General features: G+C 46.5%; 2 protein-coding genes across 2 annotated transcripts; both read right to left on the bottom strand.

Moving 5' to 3' along the window:
- Positions 1-7,150: 7,150 nt before the first annotated feature.
- Positions 7,151-16,007, bottom strand: mxd1 (MAX dimerization protein 1). Its single transcript, XM_047015998.1, has 6 exons — positions 15,047-16,007; positions 14,244-14,343; positions 10,725-10,754; positions 8,382-8,496; positions 7,944-8,100; positions 7,151-7,592 (listed from the first exon to the last, which is right to left on the bottom strand). Exons 1-6 carry the CDS (start codon positions 15,111-15,113, stop codon positions 7,402-7,404), a joined length of 660 nt encoding a protein of 219 aa, XP_046871954.1. The 5' UTR covers positions 15,114-16,007; the 3' UTR covers positions 7,151-7,401.
- A 1,199-nt stretch (positions 16,008-17,206) lies between these two features.
- On the bottom strand, positions 17,207-19,591 carry snrnp27 (small nuclear ribonucleoprotein 27 (U4/U6.U5)). The gene is made up of 6 exons (XM_047015773.1): positions 19,388-19,591; positions 18,853-18,982; positions 18,568-18,659; positions 18,099-18,178; positions 17,849-17,913; positions 17,207-17,484 (listed from the first exon to the last, which is right to left on the bottom strand). Exons 1-6 carry the CDS (start codon positions 19,422-19,424, stop codon positions 17,430-17,432), a joined length of 459 nt encoding a protein of 152 aa, XP_046871729.1. The 5' UTR covers positions 19,425-19,591; the 3' UTR covers positions 17,207-17,429.
- Between the last annotated feature and the right edge of the window lie 1,175 nt (positions 19,592-20,766).

Here is a 20,766-nt window from a genome sequence, read left to right as displayed (position 1 = left end):
CGCCAGCGAGCGTTCCTGGTGAGATGATACTGCAGAGCCCTCACGCCCAGACACCGCATTATCGGAATACGGGATGAGACACACTGGTCGACGTGTGACTTGCCTCATTTACAGCCTCATAATCTAAATGCAAAACTAAATGTTTGGTACTTGTTTCCAAGCCAGGTCATGTTTATGCCAATTTAACTCTACCAAATGTATTGTACAGCATCATTATACTGCCTCCTAGTCTACTGGTACTTTCGTTGGTTGGCATATGTAGCTGTGAGGACCACACCGGCCGGGGAAGGTTACCGCGTGGAGACAGTCTGCCGCTGGTCTTGGTCCTGAATGCGCTCCGGGAGAGCGACCACGCCCCTGCAAAGGATACAACACCCACGCGCTAGGGAGAGTGTCAGGTGACTGCAGGTTTTCTAGGTTCAATCAACGCTAGAAATCAGTGCAAGCATTTGGATTTCGAGACAAATAGCTAGTTGTATCAAATGTGTTGTTTGTTTGTTGGTTTTGTGGCCAGTTGAAACTGGGTGACTTGACCAAACGACCAGTTCATCAAATTAGGTAAGCTTATGTAACATGTTACTAACACTCATTTCACAACATTTAACAATGACATTAATGTATAGATAGCCTTTGCTCATTACACAATAATAATGCAAACTTTTGTCAAGGGAAGTGAGTTGTGAGTCTCCATAAGTATTCTCATCCCTGATCATTCAAGTTTGAAGCAGTCCAGACTCAGACATTTGTTACTGTAAATCATTCCAGACATTGTAAATGGATTTCCTCAGGGGAGAAGGTTGTTTTGCATGTCCAAGATCATCCACTAGAGGGCGTAGGGGGATCAATAATGCTCGGCAAGTCAAGAAAGCGAGTGCTAAAAAGGCAGAGGGCGGGGCAGAGAGAAAGAGAAAACAAAAACAAGCAAGCAACGGGACAACTCGCCTACATGAAGTCCCTGATCCACCACAGAGATAAGCTTCCCCTTACCCTTGCTGTTCTGTCTGCAGGATTTAGCTCTGAAGTGTTAAGGCTCAGATGTAGCCTATATCCTAATGAACGCCATCGTCAAGCGCTTCAAACTTATTTACACCGACAACCTGGAAAATCCTTCACTGATAGACTTGTGTATATGTTTGCCAATACATTTCTTTTCAGTATACCCATTCATCAAACGCACAGACACAGAGTCTCAAGCGATTCACCTGAGCCAGCATTTCGACTGTGTTTGAGTTTAATGATCTGCGGCTAAAGGCCTTATTGAGAGAGAGGATGGCAGTGACTCAACAGGAACGAACAGGTACCAGAAGAGATAACCATTATCAGCACATGGTCTGCAGGGAACAAACCGAGCAGATTGGATGCATTGTTGTGCTGGAGAAGAGGTGAATATCAATTTGATATTGTGCCCGTTTCTGTGTGACGCTATATAGAAGGTATGAAATGCAAATGCTAAAATTGTCGGAATTGATTAAATGCAGAACCATTTTAGTTAGGACATGTCATTGTTTTTCATATAGTTCTTTTGTAGAAACTCAAAGTAGGCTTTTTGCCTCCACAGTAAAACATAGGCTATATGGGCTTTCAGCCAGCTCCTCTTTACAGAAACTCCAGTTCCCATGTGCTTTGATTTGCCAGGTGGTCCTCACACACACACACACCCACACACACACAAACACACACAGCTTCTGACGTATATTGTGCATCATTGGCCGCAGTGTGTTTGTCATCTCTTCAGTCTTGGATGGACTGATCTTGTCTGATGTGCACTCTTCACTCCCTTCCCCTGAGAGCTGGCAGTTGACCTGCTCCATCTGTCAACACACACACACACACACACACAAACACACACACAGCCATGTTCTGGCCGCCATCTTGGCTCTCAGCTGCGGAAGACAGTGATCAAGATCTCCAACTGTCAGTCAAAAAGATCCTTCGATTCATGTCGAATCCCCCTAGGGCCCCAGCTCTTCCAGGAACACCATACCGTTCTACCACATACTGTTGTCAATATTGTGTTGTTGTTTGTTACAGGTAGAAGGCTTACGGGCTTTGACATCTGTCCATGTTTAGGCTTCGGGATCAGGAACAGTTGAATCCAACAACGGGGGGGTAAGAGAGATTTGAAATGATGATAAATACAATGCCTTTCCAGAGGAGAGAAGCCATTAGGACAGATATCTTGGCTCAGCATTGATGCACTACTAAGCTCTTTACAGGGCGGCTGTATGCGTATGATGGCATGTCCTTTCTGATCTGACAGGACTAAGGATGTTTCTAGAGAGCATGGAAAGCCTCTTGACTGGCCGCTCACACACATAGAACAAAAACCCTGCCTCGTGTATTTCTCCTTAGGCCATGGTGTCACTGTGTGTGTGCGTGTGATCACACTACGGCTTGTCCAGGCAGACGTATACCCGGCTAAGGTCACACGGAGATGGGTTTGCAGGGCTGGGATAAATTGTTGGATTTGCCTAATCTGACAGCCAGGATGGGTGGTGCAGGGTCAAAGACACTGACACAAATGTATACACACATCCACTCCCCATCAGATAAGATGTCACAGTAGACAGTTCAATAAAATCTGCATTGCAGTAGATGTCCAAGGTCAGCTACACAGATTAGGGGACAATAAAAACCCCGGGAGCCACCTCAAGTCATCATCCTTGAGTGTTTTTTACTGTTGCGTGTTTTATGAGACTCTGAAGTTGTGTATGTATATTTGAGATATATAGAGTATGTGTTTGATAAGAGTGTGTGTGTGTGTGTTTGAGTAAGTGTGTGTGTGTGTGTGTGTGAGTGTCTTCGTGAAGGGTTAGGCAGAATAACAAAGTCACAACTCCCATCCCATGTAAACTGTGCTTCATCAAATCTCAGCCCCCCCAGTCACCCCTGAATCCAACTACAAAAACACAAACACAGAGGGAGATAAGGGTCACGAAGCAGGTAGTAAGGCCATGGGAAAGGTCAAGAGGGTCACGGGCTGATGCATAAATCACCCAGAGCCCCAGAGCCTAAGCATTTCTGGGCTGGAGAGACTTTCCTCTCCTGGCTATTGTACCGAGCGTGCTTGAGAGGGTTTCCCTGAACCCCCTCCCACCTCTCTCGAAATAAATCAATCCCTTAAAGCGCACCAGAAATACCTATCAGGGAAAACAGTCTGAAGACAATGGGCGGTCAGAATGAAGAAGCAGTTTTGGCGTCGGCTGAGCACAATGTTTTTGTGATGAGAGCTCTGCGGCGGTGAACGGCTGAAGTGAGACTCGCCGAGCACCTCCAGAGACTGAGGAGCGCCAGGCTTAGTTTGGCACGTTTCCCCCCCATCTTCAATTGAACAACGCTGCCCAGAGAGAAAGAGAGAAGCATTGGAGGGTGTGTGTGTGTGTGTGGGGGGGGGGATACTCAAAGGCCTGGTGGAATTGTACCAGGAGACATAAAAAAAAAAAAACGACATGCTAGAACCTCCACATCTCTCGGCCTGCTCCGCTTTGGGGTGGGAATGTTGTAAGGACCAGCCCATGGAGCCCATCCCCCTCTTCCGTCCTGTAGGGTTAATGGACACACGCATTGTGAGCTGGCCATAACCAGTGATTAGTCCGCTCACGGTCTGTTAACCGAGGATGAAGGAAAGACCTAGAGGGACCTCCCTGGACGTGTGCCTCCAATGAACGTCCGTTTTATTGTTAATCTTCAGCCATGTTGACTGGTCTTTCCCCAGAAAGACGCCCTGTTGCTCTCTCACTGCATGTCTTTCCATGTTAAGAGATCGTTGTAAAGTGGCAATGAAGCCGCTCGAAGCATCTATCACACAGAGACACGGACCAGCAGGGTAGGTAAACATGGGTTTCAAATGTTTTATTTCTTTCATGTCACTGACAAATATAAATGACTGTTCCGCATTTTAAGTGATTTTGTTTCAAGTCAGTCCAAATTCTCCCAATTCTAAAAAGTAAGTGTACAAAATGTCCATTTATTTTTCTTGTTCGACAGATGCCGACCCTTCTCGTGTCTGTGAAAGGCAGTCTGCAACAATGCACGTGTATGACAGTGGATTTTATTGTTGTGTGATGAGTGGGTGCTGCGCGACCGCAACACACAAGTCACAATGACAAGGAATGACCTTTTTAATACATGTCTATATGTCATATATTATATACATCAATATATATATATAATATGCGATGGATTTCATACATTTGTCTGTGTTAAGGCTGTCAGCCACTTTGTACAAACATAGCCCAGATATACACATTGAAACAAAGGACCCCCAAAGGGGGACCACATCCATAGCTTACACGCTGGAACACACATAACCCCAGCGCTGTCTTGTTCTTTTAAGAACCCACACCTGCTCTCAGGGCAGGTGCTGAAAGCACCAGGATCTCGACAGAATGTTTCACATCTGAGTGAGCGGTGAAGACGCCGTGTGTGTGCGGCCACACAACGGCTGATTTTGCCCCTATGCACCATGGTAGCCTGCACAGCTTGTGGAGGGGTGAATATGATACAAAATAGCAGTCAGACAGAGAGAGACAGACAGAGAGAGACGGAGAGAGAGACACAGAGAGAGAGAGACAGAGACACAGAGAGAGAGAGACACAGAGAGAGAGAGGGTGTGGAAGACACAGAGGACAGGCCATGGATGGAGCAGGAAGAACGATCTCTCCCGTAGACAGACATTAATGCTTGGCTCTAACGCGAGGCTACTGAAATATGGGGCCTCGGGTTTTGCACCTTTAAAACAAATAAAAACATTCCTTTTTTCCATTAGTATTTCTTGTTTACAACATCCCCCCGACCCTACCCCATCGTCCATGACCTTTAAAATGTCTCTCTGAAGACAGTGACGGAACAGACACACCGACGGTCCTCTGTCATTTTGACCCCCGAGTCTTGGGAGCATATCCCCCTTCAACAGTCATCTGGCTGCATTGTTTCTCTCTATTGGGACAGGAATCAAAATGACACGCGTGCTGCATTCCACACAAACAAAATTTAGAAGAAACAATTCTACTCCTATTTAGTGATTTTTTTTTTTTTTTTTTCGGAGGGTGCGTCATCCTCACATTCTAACCTGGAGCTTGTTGCGTGACACAGGTTTGAGTTTCCTTTGGCAGCCATGCTGCTACAGTGCAGAAAGGGAGTTGAAAGTTACAGACTACTAACTGTACATTCACTGAAACCAACAGCTAAGCCCTCCCCCCCCTCTCTCTCTCTCTGGAGACAGCAGGAAGGCTACTTGTAGCACCAACCATTCTGTTCTCCATAATGTTGGCGTTGAGTCTCTTGAGTGGTGGAGGAGACATTTTGTTTGGCTAAAGCTCCTAGGCACGAGATGTGTGAACCAACTCTGCAACTTCTCACCGTGACAGCACCGCCAAAGCACCGACACACCACAACTCTTTGCATTTTTATACTTTTTATCCACAATTTTGTCATATTTCTTTTATATATATATATATATATATATTTTTTTTTTTGTTCGGTTTCGTCATTTCCCTGTTGAGAAGGAAATGATGCTTTTATCAATTAGGCAAAAGTATACCCACCACAAATAAAACGTTTCAGTTCTAGGAGCACCGTGCGGTAAATTCGACACAACAGCCCAGAGGCACGAAAGACGGTTTCTAAAAGAGAGCTAGGGATTACTATGCTGTGCAAACAAACTACACATAGAAAACCTCACAACACAAACAATAAAATATTTAACTTATTATATATTTATATATATATATATAATCCATCTATATATTTAGTATATTTAAATCTAATAAATACTTTTATTTCCCTGTTTTCGATATACATAAAGATCTCTCTTCAAACTATTTACACCGACATGACAAAAATCTGCTGAAATAATAAATATCTATGTAGGCAAGGCAATGGAGAGTATCTGTACTTCTGTACGACGGTTGACCTTTCTCACGTAGTTTGACCCCCGTGAGAGCTAAAGCCCACTCTGTGGTTGCCGTGGGTAACCTGACACACATCAATGTAGGTTCTGATACTGCTCTCATGAATGAGGGGGGGGGGGGGGGGGGGGGGGGGGGGCGGAATTTATGGCCGCCTTGATGTCGTTCCAACCTACGAATCGAGCATGGAATGTGTTGAGAGTCTCTCCGGGCTTCAGTAAATACAGACCTGTCTCGCTTCTCCGGTCTCTCTCCTGACTTGTTACTAGCGACCGTGACTAGCAGTGTCACACACGCATACATTTTACTAGATGCACAACAACGCCACCGTCATCAGAGAGAGTAAGACAACGTTAACCCCCCCCCCCCCCCCCCCCAAACACCCTCCCTCCCTCACCCTCCCCACCATTTAAATCTCATGCTGCACATATAATTTTTTTTTTTTTTCTTCTCTCCTTTTCCTTCTTCCTTGTAGTCCTTCTGAAATGGCAGGCATGAACCACAGGGTATGTCAAACAAAACCAAAACCAACAGATGACAAATGCTTGTCACAAATGCCACGTATGGGGATTCACAAACAGTCCTTCTGCGAAAACCTGGGTGATGAGTGCACGTGCTTCTGCCGTCCACGACAACAAGAGGATGACATCACGGCCGCGGCTAGTGTTCTAGAACTCCCCGTGGGGAGGATGGGGAGGGGGTAGTGCAGACAGACAACTCACTTTTAAAGGCTTACTAGACAACAATCACCTGATATTACATTACTACTATAGCTGCAGGGCCTTTGGGGCATGAGTTTGACCCAGCGTCTCACCGAGACCACCCTTCCTCTGTTCTAAGTGCAAAATACCATGCTCACGATGGTCAGGTGGGTCACCCCCCCCCCCCGTGGCTGTGCCACCACCTTTGGAAGGAATCGCTCTCATTGGACGCATGGCGACTGGGAGGGCTCAATCTCAGAACAGCTTTCCATTGGCTCCTGAAGAAGCATACAAAAACAGGCAGTGGGGGGGGCGGGGTGACGGGCGAGCACATTCTCTGGCTGCGGACGCCAGGGGGGGGCTGGTGGACACTGACGGGGGCCGAGTGCATTTTTCTTTTTTAGTCGATCCCCGCACACCCGATTGGAGCGGAGCGTTCGGGAGCCTCGAAACTGATCCCCCCCCCCCCCCCCCCCCCCTGATTGGCTGGCGGAGGGCGGGATGGGCGTGAGCGAATGTCTCGGTGGTGTTGCCGGGGGGGGGGGGGGGGGGGGGGGGGGGGAGCAGAGGGGGCGGGACAAGAGGCGGCACGCGGGCAGCTTGAGGCGCCTCGGGATTGGTCAGATCGAGGGACGGAGAGAGGAGGAGGGAGAGAGGAGGAGATGGGGGTTGGGAGTGAGGTCTGATTGGCAGAGACTTGAGGAGGGTGGGAGGGCGAGGGAAGAGCTAGACAAGGGTGTTGGGAGGTGGGGGGTAGGGGAGGAGGGGTTTGGGGGTACAAGGCTGTGCTCCTATAGGCTGCAGGCCAGCCCAGCCTTCTCCTGAGTGTCCTGCAGGCGGCGCAGGCTGGCGCTGGAGTAGCCCTCGTCACTGCAGCTGCTGCGCAGGCTGCCGCGCTCGTCAGAGTCACTCACGCCGCTGGTGCTCCACTCCAGGTCCCCCAGCAGGTAGTCGGTCCCCTCCACGTCCACATCCAGGTCCTCTGTGGTAGGTGACACACACACATGACTACGGGAGTTAGGTGGCTGAGCGGTTAGGGAAGCGGGCTAGTAATCTGAAGATTGCCAGCTCGTGCCAAATGATGTTGTGTCCTTGGGCAAGGCACTTCACCCTACTTGCCTTGGGGGAATGTCCCTGTACTTACTGTAAGTCGCCTGGATAAGAGCGTCTGCTAAATGACTAAATGTAAATCTACTACTGTGATGAATACACACCACACTGCACCAAACAAACCATTCCTACATAGCAGTCTATGTAAATGACAACATTGGTATGAAACCCACTCAACTTAAAGAGACAGTGCATGCACGAGCGCGCGCGTGTGAACCCTCACCCTGGTCGGAGTCGGACTTGTCGGAGTGCGTGGAGCCGGTGCTGTCCATGCGTGTGCGCTCCACTCCCAGCTGCTCCAGCCGGCGCTGCAGGTGCCTCTGTTCCCTCTGAAGCTGCTCCAGGGCGTGCTGGGCCCTCCGCTCGCTCTCCTCCAGCCTCTACACACACACACACACACACACAGGTTACACTGTGTGTGTGGTTGTTGGTCTGCAGGGCTAAGATGGTGGCCCCTCCACCTCCTCTCCGTGACAAGGTGATGCCACAGCACATCCAGGTCACGGCCCTCTGGGTGGCACCGTCCGACCCTAACGTGCAGAACTCGGCTTTCCTTTGTCCGAGTGCTTAGGAACGGCCACGGGGGGCCGTCAGGGAACCTGTGCAAACGCGTCGCTGCCGGTGTCGCACGCGGAGACAGAGACGTTAAACACACACACACCTTGATGTGCTCCTTAGCCTTCATCAGCAGACTGAGGGTGGTGTGTCTACTGGTGTCTGGTCCCAAGGGAACAAGGGATTTCAAGCGCTCTAAGCACAGCCGTAGGTTTGCCCGCCTGCAGAGAGAGAGAGAGAGAGAGAGACAGAGAGACAGAGAGAGAGAGAGAGAGAGAGAGAGAGAGAGAGAGAAAGACTCGTCACTTCATCCAGTACGTCTGCTTGAGAATAACTTAATGTAGACGACAGATTATGTAAACTGTTCAAATGATCAGACACGGCTGGGATCACCCACTCTACATGTCCCTTTTTGTCTGTTTGTGTGTGTGTGTGTGTGTGTGTGTGTGTGTGTGTGTGTGTGTGTGTGCGTGAGAGAGTGTTGGTGTGACAGGCTTGGCAGCTGCTGGGGTGTGGTGGGAGTTGCTAACACATGACCTGTTACACAACACACTACCATATCCAGAGTGCTCCGTGCATGCACACAGGCTGCAACCACAGTGTGTGTCTGTGTGTGTCTGTTCCTCTTACAGCAGCACGTATGGAGTACACTTCAGTTATAAACAACCATGCAACAAGTGGACAGAACATAAACGGAAGTGATATTCACTTTGTTTCCACTCTGCACAATATCTGGTCTGGAGGACGGAAGCTATTCAAATGTCTGTAGGAGAGGAGGGACTCGTTTATCTGTGGGCAGCTGCCCTTCTCCCCCGTCTGAGATTTGACACACACACAAAGTTGACACCAAACAGTGGAGCGGGTCTAGGTGCCGACTCTCAGCTGATCCCTGGGACAGACTGGGGCCCAAAGTGCAGGAGACAGAGGAGTTACATAACACCAGAGGAGGAGGACGAGGAGGTGTCATGTTTATGAGCCAGGCGTCAGCAGCCAGACAGGGACCAGGCTTGTGTTGGTTAAACAATGTCAACTCAGCTGCAGCTCTGCGGGTGTCATGGAGACGCGTCTCGGGCATGTCAGAGAGGCCGACGAGCACCGGGCGAGGAGGGGCGAGGAGCTAACTCGGTAGCGCGTTCATCCAGGCAACTCCACTCTATGTGCCTTGCATGTGTGTGTCTGTGAGTTTTGTCCGAAATCTATTCCCTACCGTGTCTTTTTGAACATAAACAAACAGCTCTACCCATAAGACCCTCCTAGCACACCAACCCTTGACCCCAGGGTCATGGCCCTGGCCCCTGGGGTGAGTTCCAGGGTGTGGTGTCGGGTCACGTTGCCCAACCCTGGCCGCATAGCTGGGATGGTGGAGGCTGAGCCCAGGTGAGGCTGAGCCCAGGTGAGGCTGAGCCCAGGTGAGGCTGAGCCCAGGTGGGGCTGAGCCCAGGTGAGACTGAGCCCAGGAGAGACTGAGCCCAGGAGAGGCTGAGCCCAGGTGAGGCTGAGCCCAGGTGAGGCTGAGCCCAGGTGGGGCTGAGCCCAGGAGAGGCTGAGCCCAGGTGAGGCTGAGCCCAGGAGAGACTGAGCCCAGGAGAGGCTGAGCCCAGGTGAGGCTGAGCCCAGGAGAGGCTGAGCCCAGGTGAGGCTGAGCCCAGGAGAGACTGAGCCCAGGTGAGGCTGAGCCCAGGTGAGGCTGAGCCCAGGAGAGGCTGAGCCCTGGTGAGGCTGAGCCCAGGTGAGGCTGAGCCCTGAGGAGCTGAAGCTACAGCGAGGGCCTCAGTGTGCTCTGGCTGGGTCTGCTGCAAAGCAGGGATCTGCCGCGGCAAACTAAGTGTTTACAAGGAGATTAAATAGAGCCTCCACTGTTTGAGTTCCCAGTCCACCCATCCATAACCACACACACACACACACACACAAGACAAACAGACACAAACAAGAACACACACACTTTTCCCATTCGACAGAGATCGAGCGTGACCGTCTTCTCAGTCAAGTGAATCAACGGCATCAGGGCGCCATCAGTCCCTCTATTTCTGTCGTGGTGCTCGAGCTTTAGACGCAACACATCAATGCAGACATAACGTCATTATCGGTATATCTAGGACAGGCCAGCTCAGAGTGTGTTCCAAAGAGGCCCACATCCACCTGCGGTGCTGTGGCCTGGGCCTAAGAGCATGCATTATTCAGTCTGCCTGGCTACCGTGAAGGATTCACTGGAGCTGAAGTGCTAGTGACCCTGCCGTCTCCCTGCGGAGGGAGCGCGCTAGCACCGTTAGCATCGGAAGCTAGCGGACCGTGGAGCAGAGTAGTGTACCCTGCTCCGTCCCAGCTCGTTAGCGGCTCATTACTCAGGCTGTGTGGGAGGACGAGGGGGCTCGAGGGGTCTCTTTATGAGTGCCCTGGTAGACCAGACAGGAGGGGGCGGACGCGGCGGACAGAAAGAGCAGCAACTCACCTGTTCTTCTCCATTTCGTTGTGCGTAGACCTGCAGACAGACAAGAGGCAGGGATTAGAGGCTCGTCCATGTGGAGGTGGCTCCCTGTGTGTCTAGCTGCAGGAGGGGGCCACAGCGCACAGGAGGGAGAGAGACGGGCCTGTGCCGGAGCTCATAAACCACCAGGAAGCGCAGCAACAACAACAAATTATATTCTCCAGAAATGAAAATGACAGGCGTACTCGGAAATCTAAGGCTGTTTATGTGAAGGGAGGTTTTAGAGGATTGGAGCTGCACACACAATGTTACACACACACAGACACACACACACAGAGACTGCACGACAACGGCAGCCAAGGGAGTAAACTTAGCAACGGTAACTAGAAACAGAAAGGACCCTTCTCCACCATGGCAGGAACACGCCCTGGGCAGCAGGCCCTGCAACACTGGCTACCATGCGGGGGTCAGGGACACTGGCATGCAGCGCTGGAAAGAGGGAGGGAGGGAGGGAGGGAGGGAGGGAGGGAGGGAGGGAGGGAGGGAGGGAGGGAGGGAGGGAGGGAGGGAGGGAGGGAGGGAGGGAGAGAGGGAAGGAAGGAAGGAAGGAAGGAGGGAGGGAGAAAACAGGGTGGTTTTTGGAAGCTGAGAGAGGGTGTGTAAATAGAAAGAGACGGGAGGGAGTGTGACAGACAGACCAAAGATAGTTGGTCGACAGAAAGTATGAAGCAGGCCCTCGTCTGGTGACCACCCAGTGTAGACTGAATCCTACGTCCCCAGTGGGAGCTCATAGACACACAGGGCAAAAAAAAGGAGGTAATGTCCAAAATAATCTGCAGACCAGTCTGAAATGAATTGAGAGGGTAATGGTGAACCGTGAGCCCTGGCTGTGTGAGATGACTGTACCCCCCCCTCCCCCTCCCCCTCCCGCCCCTCCCACCACCACCTGACATCGCTAGCCCCCAGCACGACCTCTCAAAATACTCCTGTTCCGTCTTACTGCTGTCATCTCATAGCCAGCCTGGGAAACGCTCCAGGGAATCAAACGAGCTCTCCCCATCCAGCCCTGTTCCCTGTCTAACAACAACGAATCGCTAAGACTGAATGTCTAGTATCATCTAAGCTAAGCTAGCAGCAGACCTAGACAGCACTGCATCGCCGTGGCTGCGTAACACAGACTACCACAGACATAATTAGAAATGGAGAGAGCGGCGACTGGTGTAACCCATTTTCCCAAGAGGACAGGTCAAATGGTAGGAGGGGGGGGGAGGAGTACATCTCAGGCCTTTAAACTGTATCTCCAGCCAAGTGCATTCCTATGGGCTTGAAGCCAGTAATGACATAACACTCTGCCGTCCATATTACTGTCCGGGACAGGGCCCCCCTCCACCTGGACCTGCTGTCCATAGGGACTGGAAACACACACACACACACACTGTGCAAAGCCATTTGATAAGCCATCAAGACTTACTATGCTGCCATGCTAATGATGACTTGTGAGCATTAAAGCCCAACTAGTTCTTGACAACGCGGTGCCTATGGCAGTGCGTAACATTTTCATAACAGCTGTGGGTTTTCTTCCATCCTGTTTACTAGAGGGGACAACTGCACCGCTGCTATGCCTACAGCTAAATAACAGTTGATTTGAAACCAATTAAAGGAAAGAAAGGCCATGTGAGATGAGGCTCTCTGGTTGCAGGACTAACATGTGCGTATACTGGTTCCTTTACTGAATGGGGTCATATCGTGAGCCATACTATAGTGGCATGCAGTACGTTTGTGAGAGAGAGAAGTGGGAGAGGGTGGAGAGAGGTGGGGGAGGAGACGTGTGAGAGGGCGGAGAGAGGTGGGGGAGGAGACGTGTGAGAGGGTGGAGAGAGGTGGGGGAGGAGACGTGTGAGAGGGTGGAGAGAGGTGGGGGAGGAGACGTGTGAGAGGGTGGAGAGAAGTGGGGGAGGAATCCATCTATGTAATGGAGGAACTGGAGCCCCTGACAAGACTGAGAGCAGAACAGGAGGAGAGAGAGAGAGAGAGAGAGAGAGAGAGAGAGAGAGAGAGAGAGAGACAGAGACAGAGACAGAGACAGAGACAGAGACAGAGACAGAGACAGAGACAGAGACAGAGACAGAGAGAGAGAGAGAGAGAGAGAGAGAGAGAGAGAGAGAGAGAGAGAGAGAGAGAGAGAGAGAGACAGAGAGAGAGAGAGATAGAGAGAGAGAGAGAGAGAGAGGGGGAAGGGGAGCCACATTCACTGCCACTGACAAACCAGAAACCCATCGACTCCCTTCCCCCACACATACACATATGCCATGGGGAACACGGATAGGAGCTGGAGGTCTGGGTGGAGATATGTTCCACTAGCTACTATCCTAATGCTGCTCCACTGACTGGGAATGGGCTTGTTGTCCTACATCTCCCCAAGATTAGGAATCCTGAAAAGCTAAAAGGCAAGGCTCCCTGATAAACAGTACCAGTTGAGTCAATGGGGAAGCCAGTGGAGTATAGGGCTGGACATGACCATACCACTTCTAATCAACTGAGCTAGAATGGTGAACCGTCTAATTAATTGCTTATGTGGCTGCAATGCCATTAAGTTCAAGTGTAATAGCTTTATAGATCAGCCATCTCAAGGAAGGGATTTGAGGTGCTGCTGCTGCTGCAAAAAAAAAAACACCAAGCAAAAATATGACTGAACAACAAAATGCCTAGCAACAGTGCACCACTGGCCTCTAACACAGGGCATTGCCTTCATTACAATCTCCAGGCAGACAAAGTGGGTGCAGATGAACTATTCCTTGGGCCTGATATGCACACCTTTTTTTATTTACCAAAATGCATCTGAAGCCATTAGTCTACTTACATAACAAAAGTCATTCTTCATAAGAAATGTAATTTCATCTGAACTCAGAAAGAGTCCTTTTTTGCATTCCATGTATCGCAAGCAATGGACCAAAGCATTCATTAGTCTACTGCATGCCTTCCATAAGCAAATCTGAGAACTAGATGTCCTTGGGAGACCAAACTAAATATTTGAATAACATCAGGTTCCAATTACAAAGCAGGCTTAGGTGGATGTGTGTGTGTACTATCTATAGATACATACACACACACACACACGCACACACACACTTGACCGCTACTTAAACTCTATTCAGCTAGCTGCCACAAAGACATCCTGACACAGATTAGCTAGGTGGCTAGCTTCACAACTAGGTGTCAGGTAATCGGGCCAACGGCACGCACTTCTGCCCTGCACAAGTCCAGCGTGCTGGCAGTCTGGTTGGGTTGCAGCCACTTGCAGAAGTCACATCGCTGAATACTTCTGCTGTTCAACACTGCATGACCATTTACACAAACTGACACATCATTGATCCTCCAATTGCATAATTCCAATACTGGCAAAAACAGTATTTGTCAATATCTGTCTACATGTGATAAGACCATGTAGTGGAAGAGGAGGAGTAGTATACATTGTGTTAATGTGTAACAATAAACAAGGTCAGCCAGGGGAATAATAGGGAAAACTGGGTCAGCTTTACATACCTGCTACTAAAATTTTTCTTGCTTTTGTTTTTCCGCTTTAGACTGTCCCGTTCTTTGCTGCTGGTGAACGGTAACATGGAAGCATAGCCATGTTCAGCTTCTGCAAGCAAACAAATAAATCGTTGAGACACACGAGAGATTCTTCAACAATTAGTCAACCAAATGAAAATAGATGAAACGCATTAAACAAAAGTAACAACGTTAGCTTTAGAAATGGGGGATGTTTGTTACAGTATCGGGCGATTAACGGCATAATCAATATGCAGAATGAATGACTGTTTCTGTTTTATACGAATTGTTTAATATCATCTTAAATATGTTTGGCCAAAAATGATGTCATCTGAACTCGAGTAAACCCCGTTTTCGAGCCACAACACTGGGTGGGGAGGGGAGAGCTGGACCTGTTTATTGCATCTTCAATCCCAAGCACTCGCGCTTGAATTAAATAAACCTATTCACATATTTCTTATTCGAAACATCCTAGTTTTTCATTGCAGCAAAACCGCACACATTGAATCCCCGTACATTGTTTTTCATAATAAATCCCGTGACTTGGAAAGCTGTGTATTCAGCAATGCCTGGACAACCATCAGAAGTAATTCTCTGACCACTAACGCTAGCGACTGATTCTAGAGGGTAAATTCGGAGTAGACACAATCAAAAATATGTAAATAACATGCCACAAATAGTCAACCTATATCTGAGGAAAACTGACCATGCAAAAGCATAAGAATCCTGGCGTAAATAATGCTTTCGTCATCTTCAAAATGACAAGAGCAACAATGCACCATATGATATCATACCTCTTTCCCTGCGATCAAGGTACTCGGCTGCTTCAATCAACATCTGCACCATTTCGATAGCCGCCATGTTCAACAATAACACCAATAAAATCACAATCCTGGGTCAAAATGTATGTGTGCAATAATCGGACGTAGTCAGCTAGAGCTTGGTTAGCCTTCTCTGTGCAACAATGCTTGTCGATACCAGTAATAGCTGCACTGCAAAGTATATATTTTAATACTTCACCGATAAATGTGCAGGATTGACGTTAGTTAGTTTATTTACTGGTTACAGTGGGTAAATTATTAGCTAGTTAGAGAGCTAACGTTGGTCAAAAATTCTGACGATAAGGCTCGCGCTGACACTCGTTGATAGATAGCTATTAGGCTAACGTTTCTTGGTGTAGGCTGCCAACAAATAGTGACTTTGACTAGTAGCAAAAAAGTAGAATTTCACTCAAGGTTTGATGACAAGATAAAAAGCACCAAAAGTACGGGGTGTTCTAAAAAACTATGTCCTACTGATTGTCACCTTCAAGAAAACAGCGAACGCTAGCTAAACTAAACTTAGCTGGTAACGTACAAAAACCAGGGGGTGTCAACGACGTGCAGCCAACAACATAAAATCAACAACTTGCCAGCCACGTTAGATACAAATAATTTCAGCTTCAAAGTTACCAATAAAAAATATTTAGATTTTCGTTGTACGCAATCTTATTTGTCCAACGTTAAAAAATTGTTTCTATCAACAATTGAACCAGCGAATGATTGTTACACTAGCTTGACGATGTTATAAATTATGCTGGTACAGCTTTCTTGCAAACGTCGTTGACTGGTTGATAACGCGTTGATTGTGGTAGTCACGAGCTGGAAAGCCAGTGGAAAACGGTGTTTATACAAAAAATTATCGTCAGCAATAGTTTATGAACTAGATGCCTGGCTATCTAGCTACGTGTGTTGTTGATTCCGTCGGTGGTGTTCTCTGCTCTACTATACTTTTCATTAAAAAAAACTAGATGCTATGATTGGTTACCCAAAATGGTATATTAATTTCTATTGGTGGTATCAGTTGTCAAGTTTGCCATATGTATCGCTAAAGTGGTGGGGGTAGTATGCAACTGGTAGACTTTTCCGCCATGTTGGTGTGAACACCACTTTTGCCTGCCTTTGACAAATCGCTTTCGGTGCCACAATGGACCCAGTTTCCATATCATGGATCCCAACAAGCCAAGACTAGTGCAACTATTGGCTACTTGTTTGTGAGGCCGAGAACCATTGGCTATAATATCTCCAGTTTGTATCCAAGGCCCACCTACATTAAATAACCATGCCAGAAACCACGCCTCCCTGACATGCTGCTTTCGCTGTGTATCGCAGCCATTGGGGCTACGCTATGTTGTTGGCCTTAGTTCCTTTTCAGTGATTGGCCAAAATCACATGCTGTGTTTCTATTGGTCTGTAAACTAGTACTGTTTAAAGACGTATTTCATATTAATACATGGTTAATTACCTTGAGCTTAACTGAGCCTTCATTTGTGGAAATCGATATGAAAAATGAATTAATTGTAACAGATACAATATTAGATCTAAAGCAATCTTTAAAAATACATATTTTGTATGTTATATGTTTGTATGTATCATCAGTCTTTGTAAAATATTGTGTGCATTGGCATAACTCATGTTTGAAGTTGATGTTTGATAATGTATCCAGATAATTCAACAATATTCACTGATTAGAAAAAGCCAGATAATCTGGGTTGTTACAGCTAGAACTAGAGTAAAGGAAGAGACAAGTATACAATATTGCACTAATTGTACCATACTTGTCTCTGGGTTAGTATAGGTTAAGGTTAGTATAGGATGTGTATTATAGGTTTAGTATACTGCATTGTTTATTATTTTGTATATTTAGGAGGTTTATTATATTATGTTCGCTTGTCATAGGTGTAACATATGTTCTGTGTACTTGTATGTCATGTTATGCCAGGTTGCTCTGCTTTGTCCAAAGAATTTCAGTGCCCAGTCTGACCCTGTGTTGTTATGTGCATCTGACAATAAAAGACTTGAACTTGAAGTGTGGAAGGATGTCATCTGAATAGTGAACAGCACAAACAATAACAAGCTATAGCATAGTTACAACAAGTTTCAGGATCTATAAGAAAACAAGGGCATGACTAGAACTGTCGTTTTAAAAGACGTTTATTGAAATAAAAATGCACATGCTCCAATCAGAAACCCACACACGGTGTCCACATGGCTCCAATGTTTTCAGTATTTACATAATTTTGTGTAGAATTTGTGTTGAACCAATAAATGAAGAAAGTGAACCACAACAAAAGGAAAACATCCACAAAACCAAGCATGTCAAAGTCTACACACCACAGGATCTTGAGTCTTTCCAGCTTCATGCAATAAAGTCCAGTGGTCTATTGAATCCACCTTTTCTGTTCATGTACTGTCTGAAGGGGAGAAAAAACATGACATCATTGCTGCCTTTGCAGCATTGTACATTACATCATCATCCACCAATGAGAGAGGCGATGTCTGCATCGAAACACCTGCTATGATGATTGGTGCAACAAGAGCAAGCGATGATCAGCGTGCATTATAGTAGTGGCCTCTCAATAGCAAATGAAACTTTGCTAACAAACTAGTTCTAATAAGTGCTTACAAATGTCAACAGCAATGCTTAGTGAAGGACAAAGAGCATTGCAGAAATAGATTAGACAATGGATGTATCAATTCCAATGTCTACTGATGCAATTTAGAGATAATTACAGCAAAAGTGTGTAGTATACTAGTGTCTTAGACCGATTCACATACCTATACTTCCTCTTCTGGGACACATTGATAGCATGGGCATTCACTGCTCCATCAGTCTTTTTCCCCTGTGTCGAAATAAAGATTTTACACATGGAAACGTGTTGTTCATAAGCACTGTATCTTAGAAGTTAATTGTATTAAAGAAAACAATGTTAAAAAAGGAAAAGATGTAAAAAAAGGCTCATAACCATCTTGGGAAAACTTGTGCCCCCTTGTGGAAATACCAACGGGAAGAGAAAAATAATAATACCTTGGTGGTGTCGAAGGAGCCAAATCCCATGATTTTCATCATCTCAATCTCATCTTCAGTTTTGTCCTTCATGTCTTCCTCTGTTCAAATAAAACACAGTCATACACACAGGCACGACAACAGCCACCACTACACAATGTGCAAATGTTTACGTTTTAAAAGTGAATTGGTGAATTAAAAGAATCCGATAGCAACAGAAGTTTATATAGGCAGGTAGCCATAACCAACATGTATGTAATATGTATTATTAATGGGGGGATAAGATGGCTGAGTGGTTAGGGAGTCAGACTATTAATCAGAAGGTTGTTACTAAACCCTACTTGCCTTGGGGGGAATGTCCCTGTACTTACTGTAAGTCGCTCTGGATAAAAGCGTCTGCTAAATTACTAAAAGTATGTGTATTAACCAATACTCCCAACACATGGGTGAAGATTTCCAACATCTTAGTTTATGCAGTTTGTTTAAGCACCAGAAATCTGATGCTCCTTTACAGTTCTCTCCTTTGAATCCTCCTTCTGCCTCGAGGGAGAGCTGGATGTAGAGCGGAGACGACGAGGAGACCTGCGTGTGGAAAACAGACATGGCTGGAGGACGGGTTATCTACACTAAGAAAGAGACGTTCTCCAATTCTACCAACGATGCAAAATAACACGTATAAGATCTTCTGATCTTATAATAGTTGTAGTCATTTGAACTTTTCTGATACAATGTCCCTTCCATTGGAGAATGAAACCAACGACAAAAAAGGTCTCACCTGGAACGTCGCCGATGAGGAGAGCGTGAACGGCTGCGTCGCCTGTCCCTGTCCCGAGACCTGGAGCGCTCCCTCTCCCTGCGTCTTCTAGTCTCGCGGTCCCGGGACGTTGAGCGAGAACGGCGCCTCTCTATTAATAAAAATAAGATAAATCATTAACACTTAGACTAGTTGTGATTTGTGAACACAATTAGTTACGTTAAAATTGAGGATATGTTACTGCTGATAACTGATTAAAAAATAATACAGTATTTCACGGTACAAGCGCCCTCTCTGGTACAGTATTGAGCATGTTGTGCTAGTTTTTTCTGAATCAAATATCCAGCTAGCGTTAATCAATTAACTAATATGACCATAACTGATAATTACAACAGTCATGCACGAGCAAGCCACATGTCTGTAATAACTATTTTCAGAAAGAATATCTGGGAGTAGTAGCTTGTTCGTTGTCTACGTTTGCGTTTAGTCACCACTTAGCTAAAGAAGCTAACATTGTTTGTGAGACCTTACAGCTAACCACTCGTACACTACGAACCTCGTCTCGGCGGAGAACGGCTCCTACTTCTCCCCATTATCTTTCCCACTTGAATTAATTGCTGAAATAAATGAAAACTAAAGTACGATTAATAATACTGTAGAGTAGACAATTAACAAGATGAAATTCGAAGGCTCCGGGCTGGTCAACGCAGCAACGACAGGAAAACGTGAATGTTTCCTCCAGAATGTTGCTGGGCAGTGTCTCTCCGTCGCCACCTACAGAAGGGGAGGCAGACTAACACACATTTAGTCTTGAAATGGCAGATGAATGGAACGCCGTTTTAGTCCAAATTAAATACATAAATACATACATAAATAATGCTATGAAATAAACCCTGAAATAAATTAAAAGACGGCATAAATATATAAATCATATAATTATATAGCTGAATTAATTTACCTACATCAATAAATAAATACATTAACTTATTTCAAAATGATGTTTTTGTAAAAATATTTATTTAATGGGACTTTTATTTCCTTGTACCACATTTATTTATTTTTTGAGACTTTTATTTCCTAACGCCACGTATATTTTCGAACACCACATTTATTTCTGTGCTGTATCTATTTCCAATCCAACATGCAAAGGAGAGGGGTGTGGTTATCTTCAGACCAAAGCAGCTGCACAAGATTGAAGGCAGATAGGGACACTAGATTGGAGAGATAATGGAAGACATAGCTAACCCTAGCTCCGAAACTCTTTTAAGAGTTGCAACTAGCTGCACATGTAATACTTTGCGACAACTAGTCGCGAGCATGTGAGCTAAGGCATTGCAGTGGAGTTAGAAAACTGGCAGAATGTGGTATAAGTCCGATCAAGAAGCAGATACATCATGTAAACTTTACGAAAATCAATGCTATTAGTACTGTATAGTATTCCTTTCAATTGTTTTTGAGTAATACAAGCCTATTCTAGATAGAATATATGTTCCACATATGACTCAGACTCACCACATATACGTTGTTACGTAGACAAAAAAATATATATCCTGAGAAAAGTGGATTTTGAGGGGAATAGCTCCATAGACCTCCATTCATTCTGCACTCGACCGTTAGCGCCCTCATATGGAACTTGAGTGGAACTGCAACCAGTTCAGAACCCGGAAGTTTCTCGAGAGTGGCAGTTCTCCCCATAGATTTATACGTGTTTACATCTATGGTTCTCCCTATATTAAACATACTCTGCTCAACAGTCCTGTATCCAGGGTTGCCTAACCAGTCAATTGCTGCGTGTGTTTTCTTCTACTGTCTATGCCTGGCAAGTGTGAGAGCGCCTAAATTGTGTAGAGGCTGAGAGCGGTATTGCAGACAGAGATTTCAATCTGGCAACGGCAGCCACTAGTGTCGCACCGCTGCATGCGTCATCAAAACTAA

This window comes from Hypomesus transpacificus, unplaced genomic scaffold (genome assembly GCF_021917145.1).
Source record: "Hypomesus transpacificus isolate Combined female unplaced genomic scaffold, fHypTra1 scaffold_31, whole genome shotgun sequence".
NCBI lineage: Eukaryota > Metazoa > Chordata > Actinopteri > Osmeriformes > Osmeridae > Hypomesus > Hypomesus transpacificus.
The sequence above is the reverse complement of the archived record's forward strand: the minus strand, read 5'-3'. Positions and strand labels throughout refer to the sequence as shown.

What these genes read in the sequence shown, in the direction of transcription:
- snrnp27 (XM_047015773.1), bottom strand. Translation starts at nt 19,424, where the DNA reads ATGGGGAGAAGTAGGAGCCGTTCTCCGCCGAGACGAG. An exon ending in CCGTTCTCCGCCGAGACGAG is followed by an intron (nt 18,983 to 19,387) that starts GTTCGTAGTGTA and finishes TTTTATTAATAG; the next exon opens with AGAGGCGCCGTTCTCGCTCA. An exon ending in CCTCATCGGCGACGTTCCAG is followed by an intron (nt 18,660 to 18,852) that starts GTGAGACCTTTT and finishes TTCCACACGCAG; the next exon opens with GTCTCCTCGTCGTCTCCGCT.
- mxd1 (XM_047015998.1), bottom strand. Translation starts at nt 15,113, where the DNA reads ATGGCGGCTATCGAAATGGTGCAGATGTTGATTGAAGCAGCCGAGTAC. An exon ending in AAGAAAAATTTTAGTAGCAG is followed by an intron (nt 10,755 to 14,243) that starts GTATGTAAAGCT and finishes GTCTGTCTGCAG; the next exon opens with GTCTACGCACAACGAAATGG. An exon ending in AACGAAATGGAGAAGAACAG is followed by an intron (nt 8,497 to 10,724) that starts GTGAGTTGCTGC and finishes CTCTCTCTGCAG; the next exon opens with GCGGGCAAACCTACGGCTGT.